Source organism: Meriones unguiculatus, chromosome 17, assembly GCF_030254825.1.
Source record: "Meriones unguiculatus strain TT.TT164.6M chromosome 17, Bangor_MerUng_6.1, whole genome shotgun sequence".
NCBI classification, from domain to species: domain Eukaryota; kingdom Metazoa; phylum Chordata; class Mammalia; order Rodentia; family Muridae; genus Meriones; species Meriones unguiculatus.
Genome location: NC_083364.1, coordinates 51,170,200 through 51,196,964, shown reverse-complemented (window position 1 = coordinate 51,196,964; position 26,765 = coordinate 51,170,200). Strand labels below are relative to the sequence as shown.

Below are 26,765 nucleotides of genomic sequence, written 5' to 3'. Positions count from 1 at the left end.
GAACATCTTTCTTTTTTTCCCCTCTTCCTGTGTTCAGGAATGTTTGTTCTGGTAAGGGATGTTTATACCCAAATGTCCAAATCTGAGACTTTTTCCAGTGTCACTTTTATAAATCACATAACAAATGCTTGTTTGGTCAACTTGTGCAGTTCTGACTTGGACCCATAGCTTCAACCCTCCCTGCCTGTTATCTCCCTTGAGGACTGACTCCTCAACACCATCCCACAAAGGCACCCTGTCCTTTCGAACTGAAGTTTCATGTAGATGCCTGGGTTCTATCCCTTCAGCTGTCTTGTCTACATCCTAATGTTCCCTCTAGTTCTAGAAGAAACCTTCTAATTCTTCAGTGCTTTCTGAACTCTACATGAACCAAATACTATTATTTTCCTGAAGTATTGGACTGTGGGCATCCAGGTCTGCTCCACAGAATCTATCATCCTGATCGTGGCTGATGAAATAGTTCTCTGGTCAAATGAGTCTGGAAGAAGCACTGATGGAAAGATTAGTTTTCCTTTACGCAGAACTGTCCAGCCTACAATAACCTAATATGCATCCATACAGGCGAAAATAAGATTTTTCTCCAGATACATTTTTTTAGGAATATTGTTTTCTGAGTGTTAGAACCACCCCAACCCCCACCCCTGCCCAAGCCCACCTTCAGTAACCCAGCAACATTGGCTGCCAAAATGCAACACCTTTCCACTGTTGCCACAAGTCTCAGATTCTCCAGTGAGCATGCTCTATACCCCTTTATTAAGAGGCAGTGCCTTCACTGCCCATGCTTCCCCCTTCCACCTTCACTAAGAGGCAGGCTGTGTATAAACCTCTTGCCTGAGATCTGTTGCATGATGTGATGTTGTGGCATTCGTTGGCTCCAATCAGCCAAGGTCTCTTCCACCTCAAAACCCTAACACCAAGAGCTCCTTAAAGCTGAGTATTCGGTAAAACATTTGCAAAATTGTCGTTGTTGTTATTTGTGTGCATGGGTGCACTGTTACATGCCCATGGGTAGGTCATGGGGGCAAATATTGGGAGTCGGTTTTCCTTCGACTGTGAGTTCTAGCAGAGCAGTTGAGATGGGGAGGCCTGTGGGACAAGTACATCTACACACTGAGCCATCTGGTCCACCCTAGAACATACCTTCAAGGATTAAATTAGAGAACCCTTCAGTGTTATTCTTCGGTTTTAGAGACTGGTTCAATTATTCATAGTAAGTATTCTGGAGGAAAGGAAATGAAGTGAAAAGAAAAAAAGTTCCTAGTGTTTAGTCAGCTCCACCCAAAGAAGCAAGAACCACAAACATGATACTTTGGCTCCTGTGGAGTTATGATATATAGAGGAGCAAAGATGCTTCAGAAGACTCCACTCCTTCGCTATGTTTTTCAACAGTGTGGTGATATTTATTGAATTCTGAAGAGGGTCAAGCGTAATTCTAGGTTCTAAAGTTGTAGTGGTTAATTAGGTTAATTCTCTCTGGTATGTATGAATTTCTCAAAACATCATCCTGAGAACCTGTATTCAAATTAACAAGGACATGGAATCCACCAATAGGTCCACAAACAACTGAGCATATATGCAGATGTACTGTATACTAAACTGAATGTTCCATCCGCAATTAAGAAAAGTGAACATCCTGTATGTGGACACAATGGTGTTACTTTGTAAAAGAGAATGAAATATTGTCTTTTATGACAACAAGCTATAGGAAGGTATCACACACATTTAAATAAATAAGTCACAGAAAGACAAATACCCCCCACATACATTCATAAATGGTAAAAATAGAGTCACAGAAGTAGAGGTCAGTGGTCACTGGAGGCTAGAAAGAGGAAGGGACAGAGTATGGCTAAATAATAAGAAGCAAGATACGTTTAGTTAGAAGATATTAGTGTTCTATGTCACAGTAGTATGATTGTAGTCTGTAACAATTTATGATGTATTAAAAAATATCTGGACAAATCAGAAATGATAAATGTTGGGAGAGATGAAAGCTAATTCCATGGATCTTATCATTATATGTTGCATATGTGTGCTGAAATATGCCATATCCCATAAATATGTGTATATACTATGACAGTTACATTGCTTTTTTTTAAAACTGAAGAAACCATTTTTAGATAGTAAAAAATACTATCAATTAAATCCATTTAAGATAAATCTTTCCTTTTTTATGTTAACAGACTCATATAAAAATATAACAAAATAGCCAGGGCTGCTCCATGCCGAAAGTTCTGATTCCATGGGGTTCAGGATTATGCACCTTAATTACTGCTACACAGCACACTTACAGACAGATGTTTAAGAAATTCTGATACTGAGGTCAGGGTGGCGGTAGAGCTTGTTTTTTTGGTGACCTTGACTTACATGGAGTGACTCATTCTGGTTCCAGTGACGGCTGTCGGGAGTAAGGCAGGCACCTGGTCTCCTGGTATGATGATGCCTTTCTGACAGGCCTCTGTTACTCAGTGAGCACACAGAATTTGATAATTCTTTTCTATTCATCAGGTCTCAAAGGAAGGAGTGAGAAGCTAAGCACACACCAGGGCTTGCTTACGACTGACTCCTAAGTTTGCTGGATTTCATTTCATTTTCATGTGCATTCAGATATGAGGAGACCCCTGGGTTTTCTCAAGAGATATGGTGGGTTTCGTCTTCATTCGTTCACACCTTTGCTTTAATTCTTCAGTTTTAAATTAGACTTGGGTAGTGATAAAAATTCACCTTTTGTCATACAGAAGCACAGGGGATTTTTCTTCCCGCGTTTCACAGCTGTTTAAGTCGACTTGTTTCAGACCTAAAGTCTAGAAGCCTCCATCACCACATTTCCTGTTTATAACTGAACAAAGTACACACAAAAGAGTTAAAGAAACAGAGGAGAAAAACCAAGTACTGATAAAGACATATGCCAGTGCTATACTGCTTCTAACATAACAGAGCAACGGTGCTTAGAGGGAAAAAAGCTGGTGGGAGAATTCTTAGCCTCCCCGTCTGTTTCATGGCTGCACGAAGGGGCTTCTGAAAAGACAAGCATGGGAGGTGAGTGGCACTCTCAGTTCTTTTTGGATTTATTTGTTTTGTTTTCACTCCTATGCCTAACAGTTCATTTAGTAATTTCTAAGTCTGAACAAAGAGATTTATTTGTCCAAATTTACTTGTAGGGAAGTAAATTGGTTAGCATGGTATTTTTTATTAATGCAAATGATGTTTATTGTGATCAGAAAGTGATTCCAAATTGCATTAATGGGTATGTTGATTATTTGCTCTTGAAAGAAAAAAGTAGGCAGTGTTTTCTAAAACTAAACCACAGTTATTGATGAATGTTCATCAATAATTGTGTCATTTGAAGATTTACTGTTTTTACAGAATCTTTTGTTGACTGTGTGTATTTCTCTTCACTTGGTTTAGATAGAAAACAGGATAGGAGTAGTTAATTGCTATTGTCTAACAATTAGACATCATAGTTTCCCCACAGGAATTGGTAGAACTGGAGATGAAAACTTTGAAAAAGCCAGTAGAAATCTCATGGTGAGATCGAGATGGGAGCTTAGATCAGTTTGCTGCTATAAGTCCAAGTCTGTTCTGTCCTTCATTCCCCCTCTATTCTTGATATGCTCTTTGTTTCTTTAATAAATGTTTTTTACAACAGAAAAAAGTATACATTATATAAAGAAAGGGCATTCTGAAATAGAAAAATTATCTTACAATCAAACATTTAATTACTTTAAAATGCAAAATATTGAGATGAATTTTCTTCAAATTTTCTATGCATTCCATACAGTTTACCTTTTATAACTAGAATATTAGCATGCTTTAAATCATAGATCCAGCTTTGTGACCAGCTCTGCAACATAACCATTTCTTTTTTCCTTATGGCATCTGCCTTGTCACATTAAGCAGATGCAGAATCCATTCATTGCACTAATTAGAATTTTTCCATTCATTCATTTATTGATAGATACTTCTGTTGTATCCAGTATTTTTTAAAAACAATATTTTAAATGGCAGGAAAATGAATGTCTCTTAGGCCATTGTGTATTGAGAGCTATTTTCCAAAAATTATATCTAGAATTAAAATTGCCGAATAAGATATTATGGGTATTTTCAGTCTTGTTCCTAAATTGCTTCGTCAAGGCTGATGACAATTCCTTCACATTCTGGAGTGTTGTTTTTTTTTAATAGCTGCTCTCATTTAACAATCTTCATGACCACAACATACTAGCCCACTGCCTAATACCCACGACTTTGGTTACAATGAACTTGAACTCCAAATAGTCTGCATAGGCTTTTAGGCTGTTTGTAATTCTTTGGTTTTTACCTTTTCTGATCATATCTTACACCTAAATGTTAATGTTGTTGCCATGTTTAATAGCAGTGTGTTTTGACCAGGAGTAGAGTAAAAGTATCACATACTGTAATTTCTGAGGGTTTGCTTCCCAGAATGTTACCCGAAGGATTTTTTAAAACATCTTTTGTTTTGGTAAAGCACAGGAGTTGCAAGCTAACACATGATGTTTATACATGCCTTCTTTTTCCCGGTTCATAGGAGAGCAAAAATGAAGAGAATAGTTCTCATTTTGCTAGGATTGTTTAAGAAATGGACAAAGCAGTATTCTGCCCATGCTGCTGCTGGAAGCTTGGGAAAGGGGAAGTTCAATGAATGTGATGTTCAACTCTCTGTGGAAGTTACTAGTTCTAAATTAGAAGAGTTGTGATACATACACTGCACAGTTCAGCACTCAGGCACAAGGCAGCAGTGCTCTCCTTTCCAACAAGGCCTTCCCAAAACAGAGGTGAAAGCGTTTGCCATTAAAGCCTCCTTAAAAGCCAAAATGATCCCCACCACACAAAGTGCAATATGAACAAAGGGAATCCGGTGATAACATTTTCTACGTTTAAACAGATGAAATAAACATGTTGATACAATAACTATGCTTCTTCCTCTACATAAAATGAGTATTAACTGGATTAAATGGAGAAATATGTTCCTCTGGCCCATCATTTAACTAACAATGGTGTTCACCTATTTAGTTCACAGAACTAAATGTGTTCATTCAGAACACAACACTTTGTTGTGTTTCACTGTGAGCTCCGCAGGGTTCCCACTGTCTTTGCTCACTGGAGCGTCAAGTACATCTCTGAGTGGAGTGAGACTCTTGTAGAGACTAGGGCTGACTAATTGTGAATGGCCTCTTAACTTCAGGCATTCTTTCAAAGACCCAAAGTCAGTTTCTTAACCACATAGTTTAAGTAATAACTGTCAGTAAATTTAAGACAGGCTATCAAAAGGAAAAAAACAAAACAAAACACACCATCACTTGAGGGTCACAATTATGAAAAAGCAAATGCACTCAATTAATAGTTAATAATGGGTCATTATTGTACAATTCGCTACACATTTTAAATTTTATTTAATAATCACATCATTTCTTAATTGAAAGAAAATAGAATAGGCCTTTACAGAACTTTTGACTCCAGTATTTGATGGGTTATAAGGTCCCATAAGGCCATGCTCCTCTCCACAGTCCTTTCACGTTGGTTCTCTAACAAGAGTGTGTGTACAAGATGAAGTAAGTAAGCGAGGAGGAGCAGCAGCTCATCTACAGCACTTCAACCCCAACAGCATCTGTGGAGTTTACCAGTCTCAAACAATGTTTAATTGCAAGTTTAACTGCAAAAGCAACCAAGCAATCTAGCACTGGAGAAATCTGTGGCATGCAATCTTAAAATCTGCCATATATTCATAGGCATCTGTGCGTTTTCTTCAGTTAATTTAAATGCTGACTAGGAGGAATCCACATGAGTTAGAAGGAGGTGGGCCTGATGCAACAAGGATGAAGTCGGACACTCTAGTTTGACAGCTGGCTTACTGAGAATCAGTGATTTGCGCAGGGGAAGTCACACAGCTTCCGGAGGCCTACTCTTGTTCTCATTCTCATGTTGTGCAAAAGTAGACGTCTCAAGGGTTATATTGCTGTTTTGATTCTCCCCCATGACTCTGTGATTGATACCATTCAAATCTCAGATACCCTCTACATTTTGGGATTGGTGAGTTTCAAATTTTGCAATAAAAACAAGTTATTTACTTGGAAACCTGGAACTAATGTGAGAACTCTCCTCATGCTAACATCTGTAATTCTCATGCCCCTTGTTGGAGATGCAGGGCCTAGGTGGTGGAAGTTTAGAATATAGACATGGTGATAACATGCTATAGCCGCCAAATAAAAATATGCTGTATTCAACACAACTACCACCACACTGAAAAAATAATTTCATGAGTAGACACATGGGGATTGTAATATCAATTCATTTTTTTCAAAACATTTAGATGTGTCAAATAAATGTGCACATTTGTGGAATGCAAAAAAGATGTTCATTACTCTAACAGAGTTTATAAGCCAAAGGAAGGCACCATGAGAGGATGGCTCTATGTGTTAAATACACATACTTGTCCTAGTTAAAGATAGTCTGAAATATGTAAAGAATTATGTTTATTTGTTTAAGTGAAGGTTTCTGCACTAATAAAGTCTGCTAATAGAAAAATATTACATTTGCTTAGCCAGATCTTCTTCTAGAACACATGCAACTATGAATTCCATATACAATGCCTGCCAATACCTGTTGGCTTTAAGGGAATCAGAGATCTTGCAACTTAATCCGCCATTATTAACCCTTGGAGATTGAAAACTAGTTAGAGATTCATGTAATTTTTTTGTATTTGTCATTGCCTCACAAAAGATTTTTCCTGAGCCCTTTGGCTTCTCAATGATGTAAGTAGCCAAAGTAGGAGTTCTTTTTAAGTCAATAAAACTATATAAATGAGAGTACAATTAATAAATAACTCTACTAAAACATGCTCTTGTTGAACAAATGTTGTTGAGTACAAGAGTGAGCACTCTGCACACATAGAAACTCAGGGAGATAAGGAGATATTTGCACTGCACAGTAATAATGGAGAATTACTAGACAGAGGAGGGCATTGTGTGTGTGAGTGTGTGTGTGTGTGTGTGTGTGTGTGTACACATATGAAGATCTGTTAAAATGGTCTGCTTAGTTACTTAATCTCTACTCTTCCATGTGTGTGTTTTATTTTTCAAAGTGACGGTAGTTATTGCTAGCAATCAAGAAAATGTTTTCATTCCATAGGGTGGCCGGAACCTGAAAACTTAAGGTTTTTAGGTTCAAATGCTGAAAAGAGAAGAGCGAATCACTTGACAGGTTTCTCATCTTATTACGTCACTCATCAGGAGGTCATTTCCACTCACAGTGAACTCTTCAAGACTTAACACGCTGGCTTTATACAAGTAGACCTTTTCTGTCCTTGCAGCTGGCTTCACGGCCTAGCTCTACTCGTAACAGTGTTCAAACCCCCTTTTCCAGACCTTTTATTACACCAATCAAACTCCCTAAAGGAAGCAGATTGTATGTTGTGGTGGACCCACCTATCTGTTTGATCAGATGACTAGACATCAGCACTAACTGCTTGTTCCAAGTTTTCTGAGAAACACCAGCACGTTTCTTAGTAGTGATAGACTCAGAGCAGACAGAGGTCCTTAGTTCTGTGCATTGTTGATGAACGCTTTTATCAAAGCTACAGAGGCCAGGCTTATTACGGTCTCTAGCACTGGGTCTGGTGCTGCTGGGAGGTTGGGCCTTCTCAGCAGAGTTAGTGTTAAGCAGAACAGAATCTGTGGCATCTCTTCCTGGGTTGTGGGTGTGTCTAAACCTCATACTCGGTCAGAACCTTTCTGGGAGGGGGATCTGGGGCATTATGTTAATTACCCTTTCATTTTCCAGTTATTGAGTGAGCTGAGAGTGCTTGAGAGAAATGACATTCTCCCGAATTTATAGCAGAAATAACAGAATACTCAAACAGTGAGATAATAATGTAGCAAAGATAATATTAGTATCAACAGCTAACATTAATTGATTATTTTAATAGTAACACTGTTCTGAAAACCTTCTCAAATGTTTTAAAACAAACCCCATAATAATAACCATTATTACTTTCCTTTTACAAATGGAGAAATTGAGGTATAAAGATGACTAGTAAGTTCACAGTGTAGATTGGTAGTGAAATTAGTGCACAAATGATAACAGAATGTTTGTTAAAGTGTAAAGAGATGAATAAAAGCCTCAGAGAAAAGAATGTTTATTTGGTTTTGAATTAATCCCAGGAGAAAGCATTTCAGGTTAAGGAATTATACAGAAACACAAGAACATAACAAGGTATGCTATCTATTGATGACTCTAAGTACTTCAGCATGATTGGAGCTAAGTACCAAAAGAAGTGCACGAGATCTGAAGTATCATTTTGTGTGAAGAGTTAGTGATAAAGAATAAAAGTCGATGCCCTCTACTTTTGGCCAGAGACAGGGACAGATGTTACCCTGTGTCTTAGACTGTGGAGAGCATTCAAGAAGAAAAGGCTGGAACTGGGGAGAGTGCTCAGAAGGCAAAGTGCTTGTTGCTCACACATGAGGGTCTGAGTTAGGATCCCCAGAACCCAAGTAAAAGGTGGGTGTGATGCCATGTATCTATCTGCTACAGGGCAGAGAAAGACAGAACCCAAAGGCTTGCTGACCAGCCAGTTTAGCTGAAATAGTGAAATTCTGGTTCATGGAAACCCTGTCCCAAAAACTTAATGTAGACCAACAAGAGAAAGACAGCTGAAGCCAACCCCTGGACATTACATCCCCACATTGACAAGTACAGTAACATATACATCTACTTGCAGGTATACAGCACGCATACACAACATGAAAAAAACCCACCGACTTTATCCAGAGGTCAGTGGGGAGGAGAACATGTGGGGCCAGATGGAAAGCTGGTGTTTCTGCCAGGAGTGTTGGGTAACATGGTGGGATCAGCTGAGACAACAGTAAACCCGATGCTGCCTTCAAATGAGCACACACAGTAACAGAGCCGAGCTAGAAGATGGGATGTTGTGTTTTAAAACCTTGGGTGTTAGGATATAAAAGTCCTTTCTATTATATATACATAACTTTAAAAACTTTTTTTTAAAAAATCATGTTTATTTATTTGTGTATAGAAATCAGGAGACAGCTTGCAGGAGTGGGTCTTTCCTTCCACCATGTGACTCCAGAGATGCATCTCAAGGTGGCGGGGCTTGCCAGCAATCTTTCTAGCCTCAATATTATACACACTTTCCCTTGGTCATTCATCTAAACAATTTTGAAGCTAAATATATTAAGAGTGTATAGTTTTAGCAGCCAATACTTCACCAATCTCTCCAGACTCTTTGTGCCTTTATTTTTCAAGCAATTGCCTATATAGAAATCAATAAATGCTGAGCATGGTAGCATATTCCTGTAATTCCAGCACTAGTGAGTTCAAGGTCAGCCTGGATTACACAAGATTGTTTCAGACAAACAAAAGCAAGCAAGTTTCATTATATATATATGTGTGTGTGTGTGTGTGTGTGTATGTATACACAATGTCATGTGACATGCAGAATTTCTTAGTTTATTTGATGTAGTTAATATATTTTATTAATATATTATTATAGAATGCTTATAAATACTTGGAGTTTTCTTCATGAGGAATATATTGGTTCATGTATCACAACAAAATTTATTGTTTTTAATAAAATCATTGCACAGGGGATAACATTATTAAGGCTTATAATGTTTTTACCTTTTATGAAAAATAAATATTCTCTCAAAAGAAAAAAGAAACCCACATATTTCACTATAATTATCAGTTATTATTTTTCCATTATTAATTAATCCTTGAAATTCATTTTGTAAAGAACACATTAGAGGTTGTCACCAAAGGAAGTCAGAAGTAGCCTTATTCTCAATTGTTTATGGTGTCCTGAAGATATAGAAACAATAACAGTATGAAATTAAGTAGCAAGTAACAAACAGACAAATACTTCTGGCTTTAAATGAAGTTCAAAACAATAGATGTGAACGAGTACGTAATAATCAGGGCTGGAGAGATGGCTCAGTGGGTAAGGAAACAGGAATACCTGGTTCTGATCCTAGCATCCTCAGTAAGAGGCAACAACAACCTAACAATTGGGTGTGGACTCATGCGAGTCTGTAAAGCCAGCACTGTTGAGACAGGAGGATAACTGGAGCTTGTTGGTTGCCAGCCTAGCTCAAAGTCTAGTGAGAAATTCTTCCCAATACCCCCTCTGGTCTCCATGTGCCCATCCACACCCATTCATGCACATATACCACTCTCACACATACAAATAAGTTATATGTGTGTATGAATGTTCATGTCTATATCATAATACATATGAAGTACATCTAATTCTTAAACACAGGAGCATCTGATGGTGACTAACTAGCTCTCAAAGTGTCAATAAGAAGGCAAAGAAATAGTCAAGATCCAAATGTCATATCTGAGATACAGAAAACATTAGAAAAGCAAACATGTTTTCATTGACATCCTGAATTCTCTAAGTACTTAAAGATAGCCCAGGGAACAAAACAAATTTCTTTTCTGTGTTAACTAGGTGTTTTGTGGAACTCTTATCGGTAGTAGTGGGTTGTCTCTGACTCTTTTGTCTGCTTTTGGGACTCTTTTCCTCCTACTGGGTTGTCTTGTCCAGCCTTGATATGTGCCTAATCTGATTGTATCGTGTTATGCCACATTTGTTGGTGGATATCCCTGAGAGACCTTCTCTTTTCTGAATGGAAACAGAGGAGTAGGGAGCAGGAAGGAGTATAAGGAGTGGAGGTCAGAATGTATTGAAAATAAAAAATAAATAAAAAACAAAAAAGTTAATTTTTTAAATTATTTATTTATTATGTATACAATGTTTTGTCTGCATGTGTGCCTGCAAACCATAAGAGGGCACCAGATCTCATCACAGATGGTTGTAAGCCACCATGTGGTTGCTGGGAATTGAACTCAGAACCTCTGCAAGAGCAGCCAGTGTGCTTAATCTTTGCGCCATCTCTCCAGCCCATAAATTAATATTTCAAAAAGTTTTTAACACTGTTTATTGTGCTTAGCTAAGTGATATTTTATTTTCCTGAAAGGTTCCAAAATGGCCTCTGACCTGGTCTCACAGTGAGAAAGTAGGGACTCTGAAGGTCTGTGATTGCTTGTGGCTACTCTCACATGCAGGCTATTTACAGCCTGATGTTCTAATTATACACGTGATATTTGTATTCCCCACAAAAGAGCTTCTTGAAGGCAAAGCTGCTGTTGCTTGGTTGTTTTTTGTTGTTTGTTTGTTAGTTTTAAATCTTTGATTCTTTGGTATCGGGCATAAACTCTACACAGTGAAGATATCTAACTGATACTGGTTATAATCAGAGAATTACAAGTTGCTCTTCTGGGATCAGTGTATGACATGAGTTATGTTGGCATGACTACCAAGAAGTACCGAGATATACCAGAATATGTAGGTTGTCTTCATGGTTGCTCATGAATGTGTGGAGGTAACCGTAAATCATCTGGGGTAATTGACTAGAAATAACCTAACTCATTTTATCACTCAGAAACAAACTGAAAGGAGAGGCCTTCACAGCAGTGACCTCTCCCCTGTCCATTAATAGGACGTTCAGTAGAATGAGGAAAGGTCCTTGCAGCCCGTTCTAATAAAACTGCTACAATGATTCCAGAATAACTGTTTCATGCCAATATCTAGCATGTTACAGTCCTGGGGCTGATGAAAAGGATGAAGCAATTTTTCTTAAAAAAAAAAAAATAGCCTGAAGAATAAAGTCTGGGAGAGTCTAAGAGAAGAAGACTAGGGACTAGGGGTGACCATGAGAATCCTGACTTGGACTGAATAATTATAACCAGTCACCACTTGTCACCCTTAAATAGCTGAATTTATCTCTCATTTTATTAACACTAAAAATATAAAAAGCTTTCTATAACCGCTCTGAATTCAAAACTTATCATCACTTTGAAATCTGCAAAAATCCGGTTGTCGATGCTTACTAATCTCACACATCTGTCATTCATTGCAAGTAAAAGAAATTAATTAATTTATTTCTCAATCTTGAGACAAACCCTTATTTACATAGCCCAGGCTCGCCCAGACTCCTAGTATTTCTAGTGTTTTAGCCTCTCACGTGCCTCACTGTCTGGTGTGAACTGCCTGCCACACTCCGCTAAGCATAGTGGTTCCAACTGTGACATTAGCTGAAGTAAAACTGACGTGTAGTAAGCCGTGGTATCACAGACATATCTACTTTTGTTCCCAGGAACTGAATGCCCCTTTTTCTTCTGGGGACTTCTAGCCTTCTTGGCCACAGCTCTGATCATGTCCTTGATCTTCAATATTTCCCACTGTGTAGAGAAGCAGCGACGAGGTAAGACCTGACAAATCATTTTACGGCACCTGCTCCAACGTAGACCCTAGCAAACCTCTGGCGTAGACCGTTAGGAAATGTTATTAACTGCTGTTGTAACCAGGGGAAATCTAGTATTGTTTTCACCCCAAGGGCTCTCTTAATTTAAGAATTAAATCACTTTAGAGATGTGAGAAGAACCTCCCAAACTCAGTTTTATCTCTGTCTCAGGACTGACAGCTAGAAGGAATTATTCTGGTAAATAGGCTTTTCTAAATGAACAAATCAGGAAATGGCGATCTCTTGAGACAGTGACAAAAGGGAAGAGTTGCTCCCTAAGGCTCTACTGAAGTCCTTCTGTCCTTCCAAGCTTTAGCCATGGGAGTCAGCACTGATTAGAAAAGCCACAGGCTGAGCCTGGGCCTGTCATCAAGTCTAAAGCAGGTCAGAGCATCTGTCAGAGCCACTGCTAGTTAGGTCTTATTTTAGCCAGGTGACCTTGACCTACACATGCCATTTTTAAATCAGTATAATGTGCGCAACCTGTCCACAGTGAGCATGTCTGAATACATGGATCAGTGCACAATAAAACCAAAGCTCAACCATTTCTAGGAAGTGCCTTAATATTCAAAGGGAAATTGCAGCAAGACTGCAGTAAAGAAAAGTCAGGAAAGATTTAAAAAAAAAAATGATAAAAGTACTTTCACCCAACTGATGAAAAGAGCTAAGACTCAGTTAGCACACTAAAGTTAAAAACAGCACATGTCTAAGAAAGCCTGCATGGAGCTGATGTAAATGCTGATCAAGTTGTAGGGAGTGTCCTTGATCCACTTAGGAGACACTTCCTATGTGCTGATAATGCAGCAACAAGTGTGGCAAGAAAGACGTTGTCGTGCAGATTTTAAATTCTGAGAGGTACTTGACAATGAGTGGCGTAGCTGAGGTCACGTAATCATCCAATATCAAAACTGTGCCTGAGTCCCCAAAGTGTACATACACTAGTTTTTCATATTTCGGTGTAAGCAGGTTATATAATTTTCACTTTTGGTGCTTTGGGCCATTGGATTTTATTTGTTCACGTCCAGATCATTTTCCATCATAGAAAAAGAAGCGGACCCTTTCCATTTAGTTGTGCGTGATAGATTGGGGTTGCCTTTTTTTTTTTTAATTATATAAGCCATTGTTGCTTAAGCCTTGCCATATATGGCTCTGTTGTTTAAAAGTAGTATGGTGGAGAAGAAAGGTCGAAAACAGGAAATAATAAACTCAATGTATGATGTCTTTCTTTTGATTAATACCAGACATTTGATTCTTAACAGCACAATTTAAAGCAAATCAAATCCAATGTGAATGAAAATTCACTTTGATTTTGGGTTTTGGCTGTCAGATCTCATGCAGATCACACATTTTCTAAGCCTGGAGAACACTGAGCAGACTATGAGAGTCTTGTGAGAAAAAGACATGTGTGGATATCTTAGCAGAGTGCTGGGGACTTAGCAGGTTGGTTGTGTATCAGGTGCGATCCACATTACCCATACCTTATGGACCTGCTGCTTTTTTCCCTCTTTCCATGGTAATTCCTTCCTTTTTTCTGCAGTAATCACTAAGGGTCTTCCATGGCCCCACATCACGCCCTTTCACATTCTGACTTTTTGTCAGTAGGTGGCAGTTCTTCAGCTTCTTTGCTGCTCCAACCACGTCTCTGTGCCTGTGGATCCTCTATAACTCCCGGTTCACTCGCTTTCCCCATCTTCATATTATTTAACAAGTTAACAACACCCAGGTCTTCATCAGTCACTACCATGTTCCTGTAAGTCATGTTCAGCCCCATTACAGCAGGTTTTCTGGAGCTTCTGTGAGATTGGTTCCAAACATCAGTGGCTTACAGATTATTTTATTTGATACACACATCTTAGGTGGAACATACTTTATAGATTCCTGAAGACTCGAGGTGATTAGCCTTGAAGCAGCTTCATCAGCAGACTAAGAATGCCAGCAGTTCTCATTCCACCTTCCCGCCTGTACAACCCCTCCCGACAGCTTTCCCTGACTGTGAATGTTTACCCTGCCCTCTTTTCCAACTCACGGGAACAAATAATACTGTTCTTCTCTCCCAGAGACTGCAGGCAGTTTGAGTATTCTCTGCAAATGATCAGAACCTTCCTGATCCTGAGGATTCTATGTGTCGAGCAAGACAGGCTAGGAGAGAATTTGTCACATCGGGCAGCTTTCTCCCACGTGGTCTGCAATTTTAATGCTGCTGCATTGGGCCTCATGTCACTTTTATGTTCGCATCTTTGTGCTCCTTTTTTGTGGCTAAGAAATTTGCAAGATATGACTCCTCCTTGGCCAACAGTCAGTGAAGAAACTTTGGGGGTGTATTAAATAGCTTACAAAAGGAACTCTCCTTCCAGTGACAGTGTAATATCTACACATTTAATCAGATAGACAAGCCTTTTCTTTATGCTTTCTGTAGCAGCTAGGTAGAAGCTTTGAAAATGAGTCCTCTCTCTGCTTTCCAAACTAAATCTTTATTTTTACTCAAGGCATTGTCTAGATCTATTCTTTAGGAGGAGTGTGCTCATTTCTTTTCCTAATCAGAATGTATTTTCTTTTTCTTCCACTAAATCCAAAGAATATTACTTATTCAACTATTCCTCTTTGACTTGAGAAGAACGAGAAAGTATGTGGTTTGTATGTGTATCCATTTTACTGGTGAAACTTCTTTCCACTAGACTGCAGCATGATTGGAAATGAATCAGAAAGATTCAGTATTAGAGTTTCAGCCAGGTGCTGCTGTTTCTTGCTGTAAGAGAGTGTGCTGTAAGAGAGAAGAGAACAACCTAAAGAGGAAACAAAAAAAGCAAATGTCTTTGCATCATACCCTATCAGATACACACCAACCACAAGCCTTGCATTTGTGTCACAGAGGAGCATGGAGGAACCTCAGCTACTTCTGGCTCATGATCCTGCACTCTTTGCTGCTCTGTAGCAGAGCACAGTTTTCAATTTGGTCATGTAGCACTGAGAACCAGGCAGCATTTAAATCATGCCATTTATTCTTAAATAAGCTTCTAAGTCTTTGGGACAGAGAAGGTCTTTGCAGGTGCTGAGCTTGCTCACCTTCATGCTTAACAAGAGATCCTTGTCTATTAACCTGCTTAGGAAGGAGTGTAAAACTAAAATTACCCAAGTAATGATGGGTTAGCTCCCATCTAAATACACATCTATTTCCTAAGACCCATGCAGTATGTGGTGTCCTTGGACTTTCAAAGTCGTCTTTCATAGTGTTTCTTCTGCAGTTTGTCTGATGCATAATGTCTGCTCTCTGTTCTTTTCATATTGTTTTGGTCCCCTTTCGTTTTATTTAAGGGCCACATGCTATTAGATACTATCTTGTACATAGTTGTCTTTGTTCAACTTTTCTCACACTTTATGGACTTGTTTTCCTTTTTATCCTGGGGATGAAACATCCAAATGTATTTCCCTACTTCAGAGTTATTCTTTCAAACGTTACATGAGTATGTTTTCTAGGCACCAACATTCGTATTACAAGTATAACATTTTTGCCTTAAAAGTACTTGTCTTATAAAGATATTTGTCAATTTGAGAAAATATTTTATGGGACACCTAATTATCCTTATTCTTATTACTAAGTGGAATTCTTTTTCATTTAGTTTGGTGTTGAGATCAAGTTTCACGTAACTCACGCTGGCCTCAAACTTACTATACAGTACAGGATGACCTTGTTCTTCTGTTTCTATTATTTTGACCATCAAAATGATGGGATTAGGACATGCACCACAATGACCAGTTTATATGGTGCTAGGAGCTGAACCAAGGAATTTGGGTGTGCTAAGCCAGCACTCTACAGACAGAGCTACAGCAAACCCAATATTTTGCATTTTTATTCTCAAATGCTTTATTATAAGCAAAATATGTTCAACTAGTGTCAATCCCCTCTGTAAAGGTGAAATTTCAGTGATTTCCTTTCAAGTCAAACCTTTCTGGCATTATGTATTTCACTTCACTGACTGAGTAATATTAGTTTATTTCCAGTTAACTTCTTTATGAGGAAACTTTCCAATTCAATGAGCACAAATTGTGGTTTAAATTGATATGGATTTAGACCACATGACATTGATAAGTTGCTTTGTCATTTTATGAAATATTCTGACATTGTTTTAATTATTGTCTGTATCCATTCCATGATGATAGGTTTTGTTATTCTATTCCTTAGATGGACTGATAAACACAGCTTTAGAATAATTTTCATACTGTCACATAGTAAGTACCCTGCAGAGCTGGTACCAAATCCAATATTAGCTGATTCCTAGCAATGAATATGTTCCATGATACATCATCCTGGAGTTTACTTTCTTATATATCTACTTAAATTCCAAGTGTACTAGTTACTTTTTCTCTTATTGTATAAAACATCATTACCAAGACAACTTCTAATAAAAAAAGAAAGAGTTAAGTTAGAGAAATTCAAGTCTGTCATGGTGGGGAGGCATGTCAGCAGGAGCATGGAAACCCAAGCATGAAGCTCACATCTTTCTTTTTGTTATTTTTCCAAGGTGGGGTTTCTTTGTGTAGCCTTTGCTGTCCTGGAACTCACTCTGTAGATCAGGCTGGCCTTGAGCTCACTGAGATTCACCTGCCTCTGCCTCCCAAGTGCTAGGATTAAAGATGTGTGCTGCCACCACTGGGCCTTGAAGCTCACGTTTTCAAAGGCAACTACAAAGCAGAGAGAGCTAGTTAGAAGTAGGTAGGGTTTTTACTCTAAAAAGCGCACTCCAGTGACATATTTCCTTTAGGGATGCTGCACCTCCCAAACCTCTTAAAACAGCGTGATCAGCTGGAGACTGAGTATTTGAATGCCCAAGACTTTAGGAGACATTGCTCATTGAAACCATGACACCAAGCAAATCTTAAAAGTAGCTAGTTTAGGGGGAGCCAAGATGGCGGCGCCGGGAAAACAGCGCATCTGAGCAGCAGGACATCACTTTCCGTGCAGAGACCAGGAGACTGAACTCGGGGCCCTGAAACTACATCGATCGTGTTTCCCAGGTGAGGGGAGGCTCCCACAGCGGGGGAATCGGTCCGGTCCACTCACTGCTACCCAGCCAGAACCCGAAGAAATCCCGGGTAACGCGGGCTTTAGGTCTCCGGGCTGGAGCTGCAAGCAGGCGGGTCCAAGCCACTTTCCCAGGCTGATCCGTGGGCACAAGGGTACCTGAGACTGGGAGTCCCAGTCGCGGGGGGACCCCACAGGGAATCCGGGTTGCGGGTCTGATTGCAGGTCACCTAGTCTCTCCCCGGAAAGTCTCTGCCGCCATCACAGCCGAGCTCCTGCCGCTCGCAGAGAGCTTTGCGCTCAGCTCAGTGGTACAGACAAGCTGTGCGCCCCAGTACAACAGGGACTGGGAACACCTGTCCGGAGAGGACCCCACAGGGAAGGAAGAAACCGTGCTGCTGGGGTCACCTAGGGAAAGTCTAGCAGACTGCAGATTGCAAACAGAGAGAACTGAGTGCCCCAAGACACCAGAGAAGTACTCACCCGCCACAGATTACCGCAGCTGATCACTAAATTTACAGCAAGAAACCCAGAAGGAGGGCAGCTGCCCCCAGGACTTCTCCCGGCGAGAGGAGAGCCCTCTTGACTAATCAGGACCACAGTTATCACCCAGGTCTCTAGGCCTGAGGTGAGCTGTAGCAACTCCTAAAAACAGCGGACATCCAGGGACTATACCCAAAAAGCTGGGAAGGCTTCCTTCAGGAAAAAACATCTTCCTGCCAAAGGGATTCTCTCCACTACAAGAGTCCAGGAACAACCAGAAACTAAATTCAAACAACTAAGATAGCCCAATGGGTAGAGGACAGCGTAAAAGTTCAACCAACAAAACCCAGAGCATTATGGCATCTCCAGAACCCAGTTATCCAGGGGCAAATAGCCCTAGACACCCCAGCATAAATGAAATTCAAGGAGACAACCTAACATCTATGCTCAAGAAGATGATAACAGAGGAAACAAATAAAATACGAAAAGAAATAGAAGAAGCTGAAGCCAAAAAGTATGTGGCCTTTAGAGAGGAAATGCTTAAATCACTGAATGAAATAAAAGAAACAGGGGATTGTTCAAACAAACAGCTGAAGGAATTGACAGAAAAACATGAAAATACAGTCAGACAGGGGAAGGAAACCAACAAAATAGCTCAAGACCTGAAGATAGAATTGGAAAAATTAAAAAAAAAAAAAAACACACACAAATGGAAGAAATTGTGGAGAGAAAGAACTTAGGGAAGAAAGCAGGAACTACAGAGGTTAGCATAACCAATAGGCTATAAGAAATGGAAGAAAGAATCTCAGGTGTGGAAGATACATTGGAAGAAATAGATGTATCTGTCAAAGAAAATGATAAATCTAAAAAATTCCTGACACAGACCGTCCAAGAAATTCAAGACAACATAAAAAGACAAAACCTAAGAATAATAGGAATAGAGGAAAAAGAAGATTCCCTGCACCAAGGCCCAGAAAATATTTTCAACAAAATCATTGAAGAAAATTTCCCCAACTTAAAGGAGAGGCCAATAAGAATACAAGAGTCCTATAGAACACCCAATAAATTAGACCAGAAAAGAAAATCCTCCTGCCACATAATAATCAAAACGGTAAGTATACAGAACAAAGAAAAAATACTAAAAGCTGCAAGGGAAAAAGGCCAAGTAACATATAATGGCAAACCCATTGGAATCACACCTGACTTTTCAACAGAGACTATGAAAGCCAGAAGGGCCTGGACAGATATCATGCAGACCCTAAGAGAACACAGATGTCAGCCCAGGCTACTATACCCAGCAAAACTCTCAGTCCTCATAGACGGAGAAAACAAGATATTCAATGACAAAAACAAATTTCAACAATACCTACAAACAAATCCAGCATTACAGAAGACACTGGGAGGGAAAATACAACCCAAGAAAGCTAGCTACATTCAAGAAAACACAGGAAATAAATAACCTCACTTCAGTAAAACAAAAAGCAACCAAGCACACAACTGTCTGACCACAACCAACATCAAAGTCAAAGGATTTAACAGCCACTGGTCATTAATCTCTCTCAATATCAATGGGCTTAATTCTCCAATAAAAAGACACAGACTAACAGAATGGGTGCGTAAACAAAACCCAGCAATCTGTTGTATACAAGAAACACATCTAAGTCACAAAGATAGACATTACCTGAGGGTAAAGGGATGGAAGACGGCTTTTCAAGCAAATGGAACCAAGAAGCAAGCAGGAGTAGCCATTCTAATATCTGATAAAATAGTCTTTCAACCAAAATTAATCAAAAGAGATGGGGAAGGACACTTCATACTCATCAAGGGAAAATTTCACCAAGAAGACATCACAATCCTGAACATCTATGCCCCAAATACAAGGGCACCCACATTTGTGAAAGAAACATTGATAAAACTTAAACCACATATAGATCCCCACACACTAATAGTGGGAGACTTCAACACCCCACTATCAACAAAGGACAGGTCAACAAAACAGAAATTAAACAAAGAAACAATATCTCTGACAGAGGTCATGAATCAAATGGACCTAACAGACATTTACAGAACCTTACACCCAAACACAAAAGAATTTACCTTCTTCTCAGCACCTCATGGAACCTTCTCCAAAATAGACCGCATAGTTGGTCACAAAGCAAGCCTCAACAAATACAGGAAGATTGAAATAATCCCTTGTATCCTGTCTGATCACCATGGAATAAAGCTGGACCTCAGTAACAACAGAAATAGCAAAAAGCCTACACATACATGGAAACTGAACAACTTGCTACTAAAAGACAGCTGGGCCAGGGAAGAAATAAAGAAAGAAATTAAAATCTTCCTAGAACTCAATGAAAATGAAGACACAACATACCCGAACTTGTGGGACACAATGAAAGCAGTGCTAAGAGGAAAGTTCATAGCACTAAGTGCCTTCAAGAAGAAATTTGAGACAGCGCATTCAAGCAACTTAATGGTTCACTTAAAAACCCTAGAAAAAGAAGAAGCAGACACACCAAGAAGTAGCAGACGGCTGGAAATAATCAAACTCAGGGCTGAAATCAATCAATTAGAAACAAATAAAACAATTCAAAGAATCAATGAAACCAAGAGCTGGTTCTTTGAGAAAATCAACAAGATAGACAAACCCTTAGCCAAGCTAACTAAAAGGCAGCGAGACACCATCCAAATCAACAAAATCAGAAATGAAAAGGGGGACATAACTACAGACACTGAGGAAATCCAAGCAATCATGAGGACTTACTTCAAAAGTCTACACGGAACAAAATTTGAAAATTTAAATGAAATGGACAATTTTCTTGATCAATTCCACTTACCAAAGCTAAATCAGGACCAGGTAAATCAATTAAATAGTCCTATATCCCCCAAGGAAATAGAAGCAGTCATCGAAAGTCTCCCATCCAAAAAAAGCCCATGACCTGATGGTTTCAGCGCAGAATTCTACCAGACCTTCAAAGAAGAGCTAACACCAATTCTCTTCAAACTATTCCACAAAATAGAAACAGAAGGAACATTACCAAACTCATTCTATGAAGCCACAGTCACCTTGGTACCTAAACCTCAACAAAGAAAGAGAATTTCAGGCCAATCTCCCTTATGAACATTGATGCAAAAATACTCAACAAAATACTCGCAAACCGAATACAAGAACACATCAAAGATATCATCCACCATGACCAAGTAGGCTTCATCCCAGGTATGCAGGGATGGTTCAATATACGGAAATCCATCAATGTGATCCACCATATTAACGAATTGAAATAAAAAACCCACATGATAATCTCCCTAGATGCTGAAAAAGCCTTTGACAAAATCCAACATCCATTCATGTTTAAAGTATTGGAAAGATCAGGGATACAAGGCACATAGCTAAACATAGTAAAGGCGATATACAGCAAACCTATAGCCAACATCAAACTGAACGGAGAGAAACTTAAAGCAATCCCACTGAAATCAGGGACAAGACAAGGCTTCCCACTCTCTCCATATCTCTTCAACATAGTTCTGGAAGTCCTTGCTAGAGCAATAAGACAGTTGAAGGAGATCAAGGGGATACAAATTGGAAAGGAAGAAGTCAAATTATCACTATTTGCAGGTGATATGATAGTATATGTGAGTGACCCCAAAAACTCTACCAGGGAACTCCTACAGCTGATAAACACCTTCAGCAAAGTGGCCGGATACAAAATTAACTCAAAAAAATCAGTAGCCCTCCTGTATACAAAAGACAAAAGGGCTGAGAAAGAAATTAGGGAAACAACACCCTTCACAATAGCCATAAATGACATAAGGTACCTCGGAGTAACCATAACCAAGGAAGTCAAAGACCTGTATGAAAAAAATTTCAAATCTCTGAAGAAAGAACTAGAAGAAGATATAAGAAGATGGAAAGATCTCCCATGCTCATGGCTTGGTAGGATTAACATAGTAAAAATGGCCATCTTACCAAAAGCAATCTACAGATTCAATGCAATGCCCATCAAATTACCAACACAATTCTTTACAGATCTGGAAAGAAAAATTCTCAACTTCATATGGAATAACAAGAAACCCAGAATTGCTAAAACAATCCTCTACAATAAAAGATCTTCCGGAGGTATCTCCATTCCTGATCTTAAGTTGTACTATAGAGCAACAGTTTTAAAAACTGCATGGTACTGGCATAGAAACAGAATGGTGGATCAATGGAACTGAACAGAGGACCCAGAAATAAACCCACACACTTATGGACACCTGATCTTTGACAAAGACGCCAAAACCATACAATGGAAAAAAGATAGCATCTACAACAAATGGTGCTGGTCCAACTGGATGTCTACATGTAGAAAAATGAAAATAGATCCATACTTATCACCCTGCACAAAACTGAAGTCCAAGTGGATCAAAGAACTCAACATAAAACCAGACACATTAAATCGGCTTGAAATAAAAGTGGGGAATACCCTAGAACTCATTGGTACAGGGGAAAACTTCCTGAACAGAACACCAACAGCACAGGCTCTAAGAGCAACAATCAATAAATGGGACCTCATGAAACTGAAAAGCTTCTGCAAAGCAAAGGACACTGTCATCAAAACAAAGCGACCGCCTACAGATTGGGAAAGAATCTTCACCAACCCTTTATCTGACAGAGGACTCATATCCAGTATATATGAAGAACTAAAGAAGCTGAAAAGCAGCAAACCAAGTAATCCACTTAAAAAATGGGGAACAGAGCTAAACAGAGAATTCTCTGTAGAGGAATACCGAATGGCAGAGAAGCACTTAAAGAAATGCTCAACCTCACTAGCCATTAGGGAAATGCAAATCAAAACAACCCTGAGATTTCACCTTACACCCATGAGAATGGCCAAGATCAAAAACTCAAGTGACAACACATGCTGGAGAGGTTGTGGAGAAAGAGGAACCCTTCTCCACTGCTGATGGGAATGTAAACTTGTACAACCACTCTGGAAATCAATCTGGCGTTTTCTCAGACAACTAGGAATAGTGTTTCCCCAAGATCCAGACATACCACTCCTAGGCATATATCCAAAAGAGACTCAAGCACACAAAAAGGAAATTTGCTCAACCATGTTTGTAGCAGCTTTATTTGTAATAGCCAGAAGCTGGAAACAACCCAGATGCCCCTCAACTGAAGAATGGATGCAGAAAATGTGGTACATCTACACAATGGAATATTACTCAGCAATGAAAAATAAGGAAATCATGAAATTTGCAGGTAAATGGTGGGATCTGGAAAGGATCATCCTGAGTGAGTTGTCCCAGAAGCAAAAAGACACACATGGTATATACTCACTCATATAGACATACAACATAGGACAAACCCACTAAAACCAGTGCATCTAAAGAAACTAAGCAAGAGAGAGGACCCTAACTAAAATGTCCAATCCCCATCCGGAAAGGCAAAGAGGATGGACATCAGAAGAAGAAGAAAACAGGAAACAACCTAGGAACCTACCACAGAGGGCCTCTGAAAGCCTCTGCCCTTCAGACTATCAAAGCAGATGCTAAGCCTGATGGGCAACTGTTGGGCAGAGTGAATGGAATTTTAGGTAAGAACTGGGAAATAGTAAGAGCTGGAGAGGACAGGGTCTCCACAAGGAGAGCAACAGAACAAGAAAATTTGAACACAGGGAACTTCCCAGAGACTCATACTCCAACCAAGGACTATTCATGGACATAACCCAGAACCCCTGCACAGCTGTAGCCCAGGGCAGTTCAGAGTCCAATTGGGTTACATCATAATGTGAAGAGGGACTGCCTCTGACATGAACTGACTGGCCTGCTCTTTAGTCACCTCCTCCTGAGGGGGAGCAGCCTTACCAGGCCATAGTAGAAGACAATGCAGCCACTTTTGATGTGAACTGACAGACTAAGATCAGAAAGGAGAGGAGAACCTCTCCTATCAGTGGACTAGGGGAGTGGCATGCATGCAGAGGGAGGAGGGAGGGTGGGATTGGGAGGGGAGGGAGGGGCTTATGGGGGGATGCAGAATGAATAAAGTGTAATTGATGAAAAATTTTAAAAAAAAGGGAAAAAATAATTTAAGAACCTTAAATGACTTTCAAAAGTGGAGGAAAACATGGAGTTAGTCAATTTACATGGAGCACGTTTCGCCCCTGGGGGCAATGGTCTCCTGAACCTACTCAGACCTCGGACACCAACACTGCTAGTTCTAGAACTGATGCAGGATGTTCCAACGAGGGGGTTAAGGCTTCTCATAATATTTCCTATAAGCCCACATCTGTTTGTTTATATCCCCCATTTTTATTCATTATTAGCCAGATAGAGACAAGTAATTGTGGTAATGATACTTGCTTTTTTGCCCAATGCTGGAATGCTAGTAAATTTACTAGCTGGTTACGCGCATGCCTCGCTGGGTGCCTGTGCCCGTTGATGCCCTCATGCTATGACTCTCTTCAGACAGAAAAGGGATCTTGGAATTACAGCTGCCATTGTTACTGCCATCTCATTGGCGGCAATTGGAGCTACCACCACGGCATTAACCATGAGTCATACTGGGCAGACTGCTCAGACCCTGAATAACCTTTTAGCCAATGTAGCTCATGCCTTAGATGTACAAAAAGGAATTAATGCTCAACTAAAAGGAGGTTTGATGGTGTTCAATCAGAGGATTGACCTCGTGCAGGAGCAAATTGATACCCTATGGCAAATGGCTCAACTTGGCTGTCAATGAAAGTATGCTGGACTTTGAGTCACTAGCATACAACATGAGAATTTTCCCTGTGCTGCAAATCTGTCTAAACAATTGTCTAGCTATATTTTAGGTAATTGGACTGGAGAATTCGATACTACGATGGAGCAGCTGAGAGTGGCCATTGTCATGGTAAATTCTACCAGAATGGACGCAGGACTAGCCACAGGATTATCATCATGGATTGCTGCAGCCATGAATCATCTGAAGGAATGGGCAGGCATGGGAGCGTTAGCAGGCCTTCTGGTGTTGGTCACCTTGGTTTGCCTGTGGTATATATGCAAGATTAGAGTCTCACAACAGCGTAATGCAGCCATGACCATTCAGGCCTTTACAGCCATTGAAGCAGGACAGTCTCCCCAAGCATGGTTGGCTACCATAAAAAGCCAAAATGTTACGCTCAGGATGTAAGGCTAAGCACTGCACTCAGGGTCAGCCGCTTTGGACCCAGAGAAGAGCATGTCTGATTGCATGCGGGTTGATGCCCCAGGTCCCGCCTCTGAGAAAAAGGTATCGGTCGGCTCTGATGCTCTTTGGGTGGATGACACCTAAATGAACATTGGTACAAAGTCCCAATTTATTTCTAATATCAGAGATCAGACCTCTACTCTTGCCTGATGCGTCCAAAAAAAAGGGGGAACTGTAGAGAGCTGTGTAATGCCATGCCTGAAAGATGGAGCTGGTTTCCGCGTTCCACCTTCCCGATAGTGAGTGCTCTCTGTCACAAACAACTCCACATTTGGCTAAGGCTGAGGATCTGGCTTGCTTCCATGTATGTGGACCTATCTGCATTGCCCACGTGGCATGCTGAGGTTGGCTACCCAGAGGCTATTTAAAGTGGGCTGGCTTTACCCAGGGTCAGATGATTGTTCAAGGTTCCTGAATAAACTGCATTGAAAAAAACAGTAGCTAGTTTAAAACTGGGGTACAGACCTTAACAGAGAATTCTCAACAGAGGAATATTGAATGACAGAGAAATACTCAACATCCTTAGTCATCAGGGAAATGTAAATCAAAACAACTCTAAGATTCCATCTTACATCCATGAGAATGACTAAGATAAAAAAACTCAAGTGACAAAACATGCTGGAGAGGATGTGGAGAAAGGGGAACCCTACTCCATTGCTGGTGAGAGTGCAATTATAAACCACTTTAGAAATCAGTCTGGTGCTTTCTCAAAAAATTGGGAATAGCACTACCTCAGGATCATGCTATACTACTCCTGGACATATACGCAAAAGATGCCCCACCATTTAATAAGGACATTTGCTTAACTATGTTCATAGCAGCTTTATTTGTAACAGCCAGAATCTGGAAACAACCTAGATGTCTTTCAACAGAGGAAAAATGGATGCAGAAATTATGGCACATTTGCACAATGGAATAGTACTCAGCTATTAAAAACAAGGAAATCATAAAATTTTCAAGCAAATGGATGGAACTAGAAAAGATCATCCTGAGTAAGGTAACCCAGAAAAAGAAAAACAGACAGGGTATCCTATATATAACCTGTATATAATATGGGATAGCCATACTAAAATCTACAGATATAAAGAAGCTAAACACTAAGGAGGACCCTATGGATGATGCTTAAATCTCATTCAGAATGGCAAACAGGATAGATACCAGAAGCTGTGGAAGAGAGGAAACAGGATGGGTGCTTACTATAGAGGGTCCACTCAACAGGGTATTGAAGCAGATGCTAAGACTCATAACCAAACTTTGGGCAGAGCTCAGGGAGTCTTGTGGAAGCGGAGAGGAGTAGAAGGACATAGAAGGACAAGAACCCCACAAGGAAATCAACAAAGCTAAACATTCTGAGTCCAGGGGATCCTGCAGAGATTGATGCACCAACCAAGGACCATACATGGAGAGGACCTAGAACTCCTGCTCAGATGTAGCCAATTGGCAGCTCAGTCTCCATGTGGGCTCCTGAGTAAGGGGAGCAGGAGCTGCCTTTGTCATGAACTCAGTTGCCTGCTCTTTGATCACTTGCCCCTGGAGATGCAGTCTTTCCAGGCCACAGAGGAAGAAGATCCAGGAAATCCTGATAAGCCTTGATAAGCTATGAGCAGATGACAGAAGAGGAGAACTCCTCCTTTCTGTGGACTAGGGGAAGGGGATGAGGGGAAGAAGAAGGAAGGATGGGGCTGGGAGGAGTTGAGGTAGAGGGGTTCAAACA

General features: G+C 40.0%; 1 protein-coding gene across 1 annotated transcript in view; it reads left to right on the top strand.

Annotated features, from left to right (window-relative positions):
• Window positions 1–2,914: 2,914 nt before the first annotated feature.
• The window catches only part of LOC110543005 (T-cell receptor-associated transmembrane adapter 1), a 41,012-nt gene continuing 17,161 nt past the window's right edge, over window positions 2,915–26,765 (top strand). Inside the window, exons 1-2 of the mRNA XM_060370993.1 lie at window positions 2,915–3,036; window positions 12,195–12,302. Of these exons, the coding sequence (XP_060226976.1) occupies window positions 3,030–3,036; window positions 12,195–12,302 (115 nt within the window). The 5' untranslated portion in view covers window positions 2,915–3,029. The remainder of the gene's footprint in view (window positions 3,037–12,194; window positions 12,303–26,765) is intronic.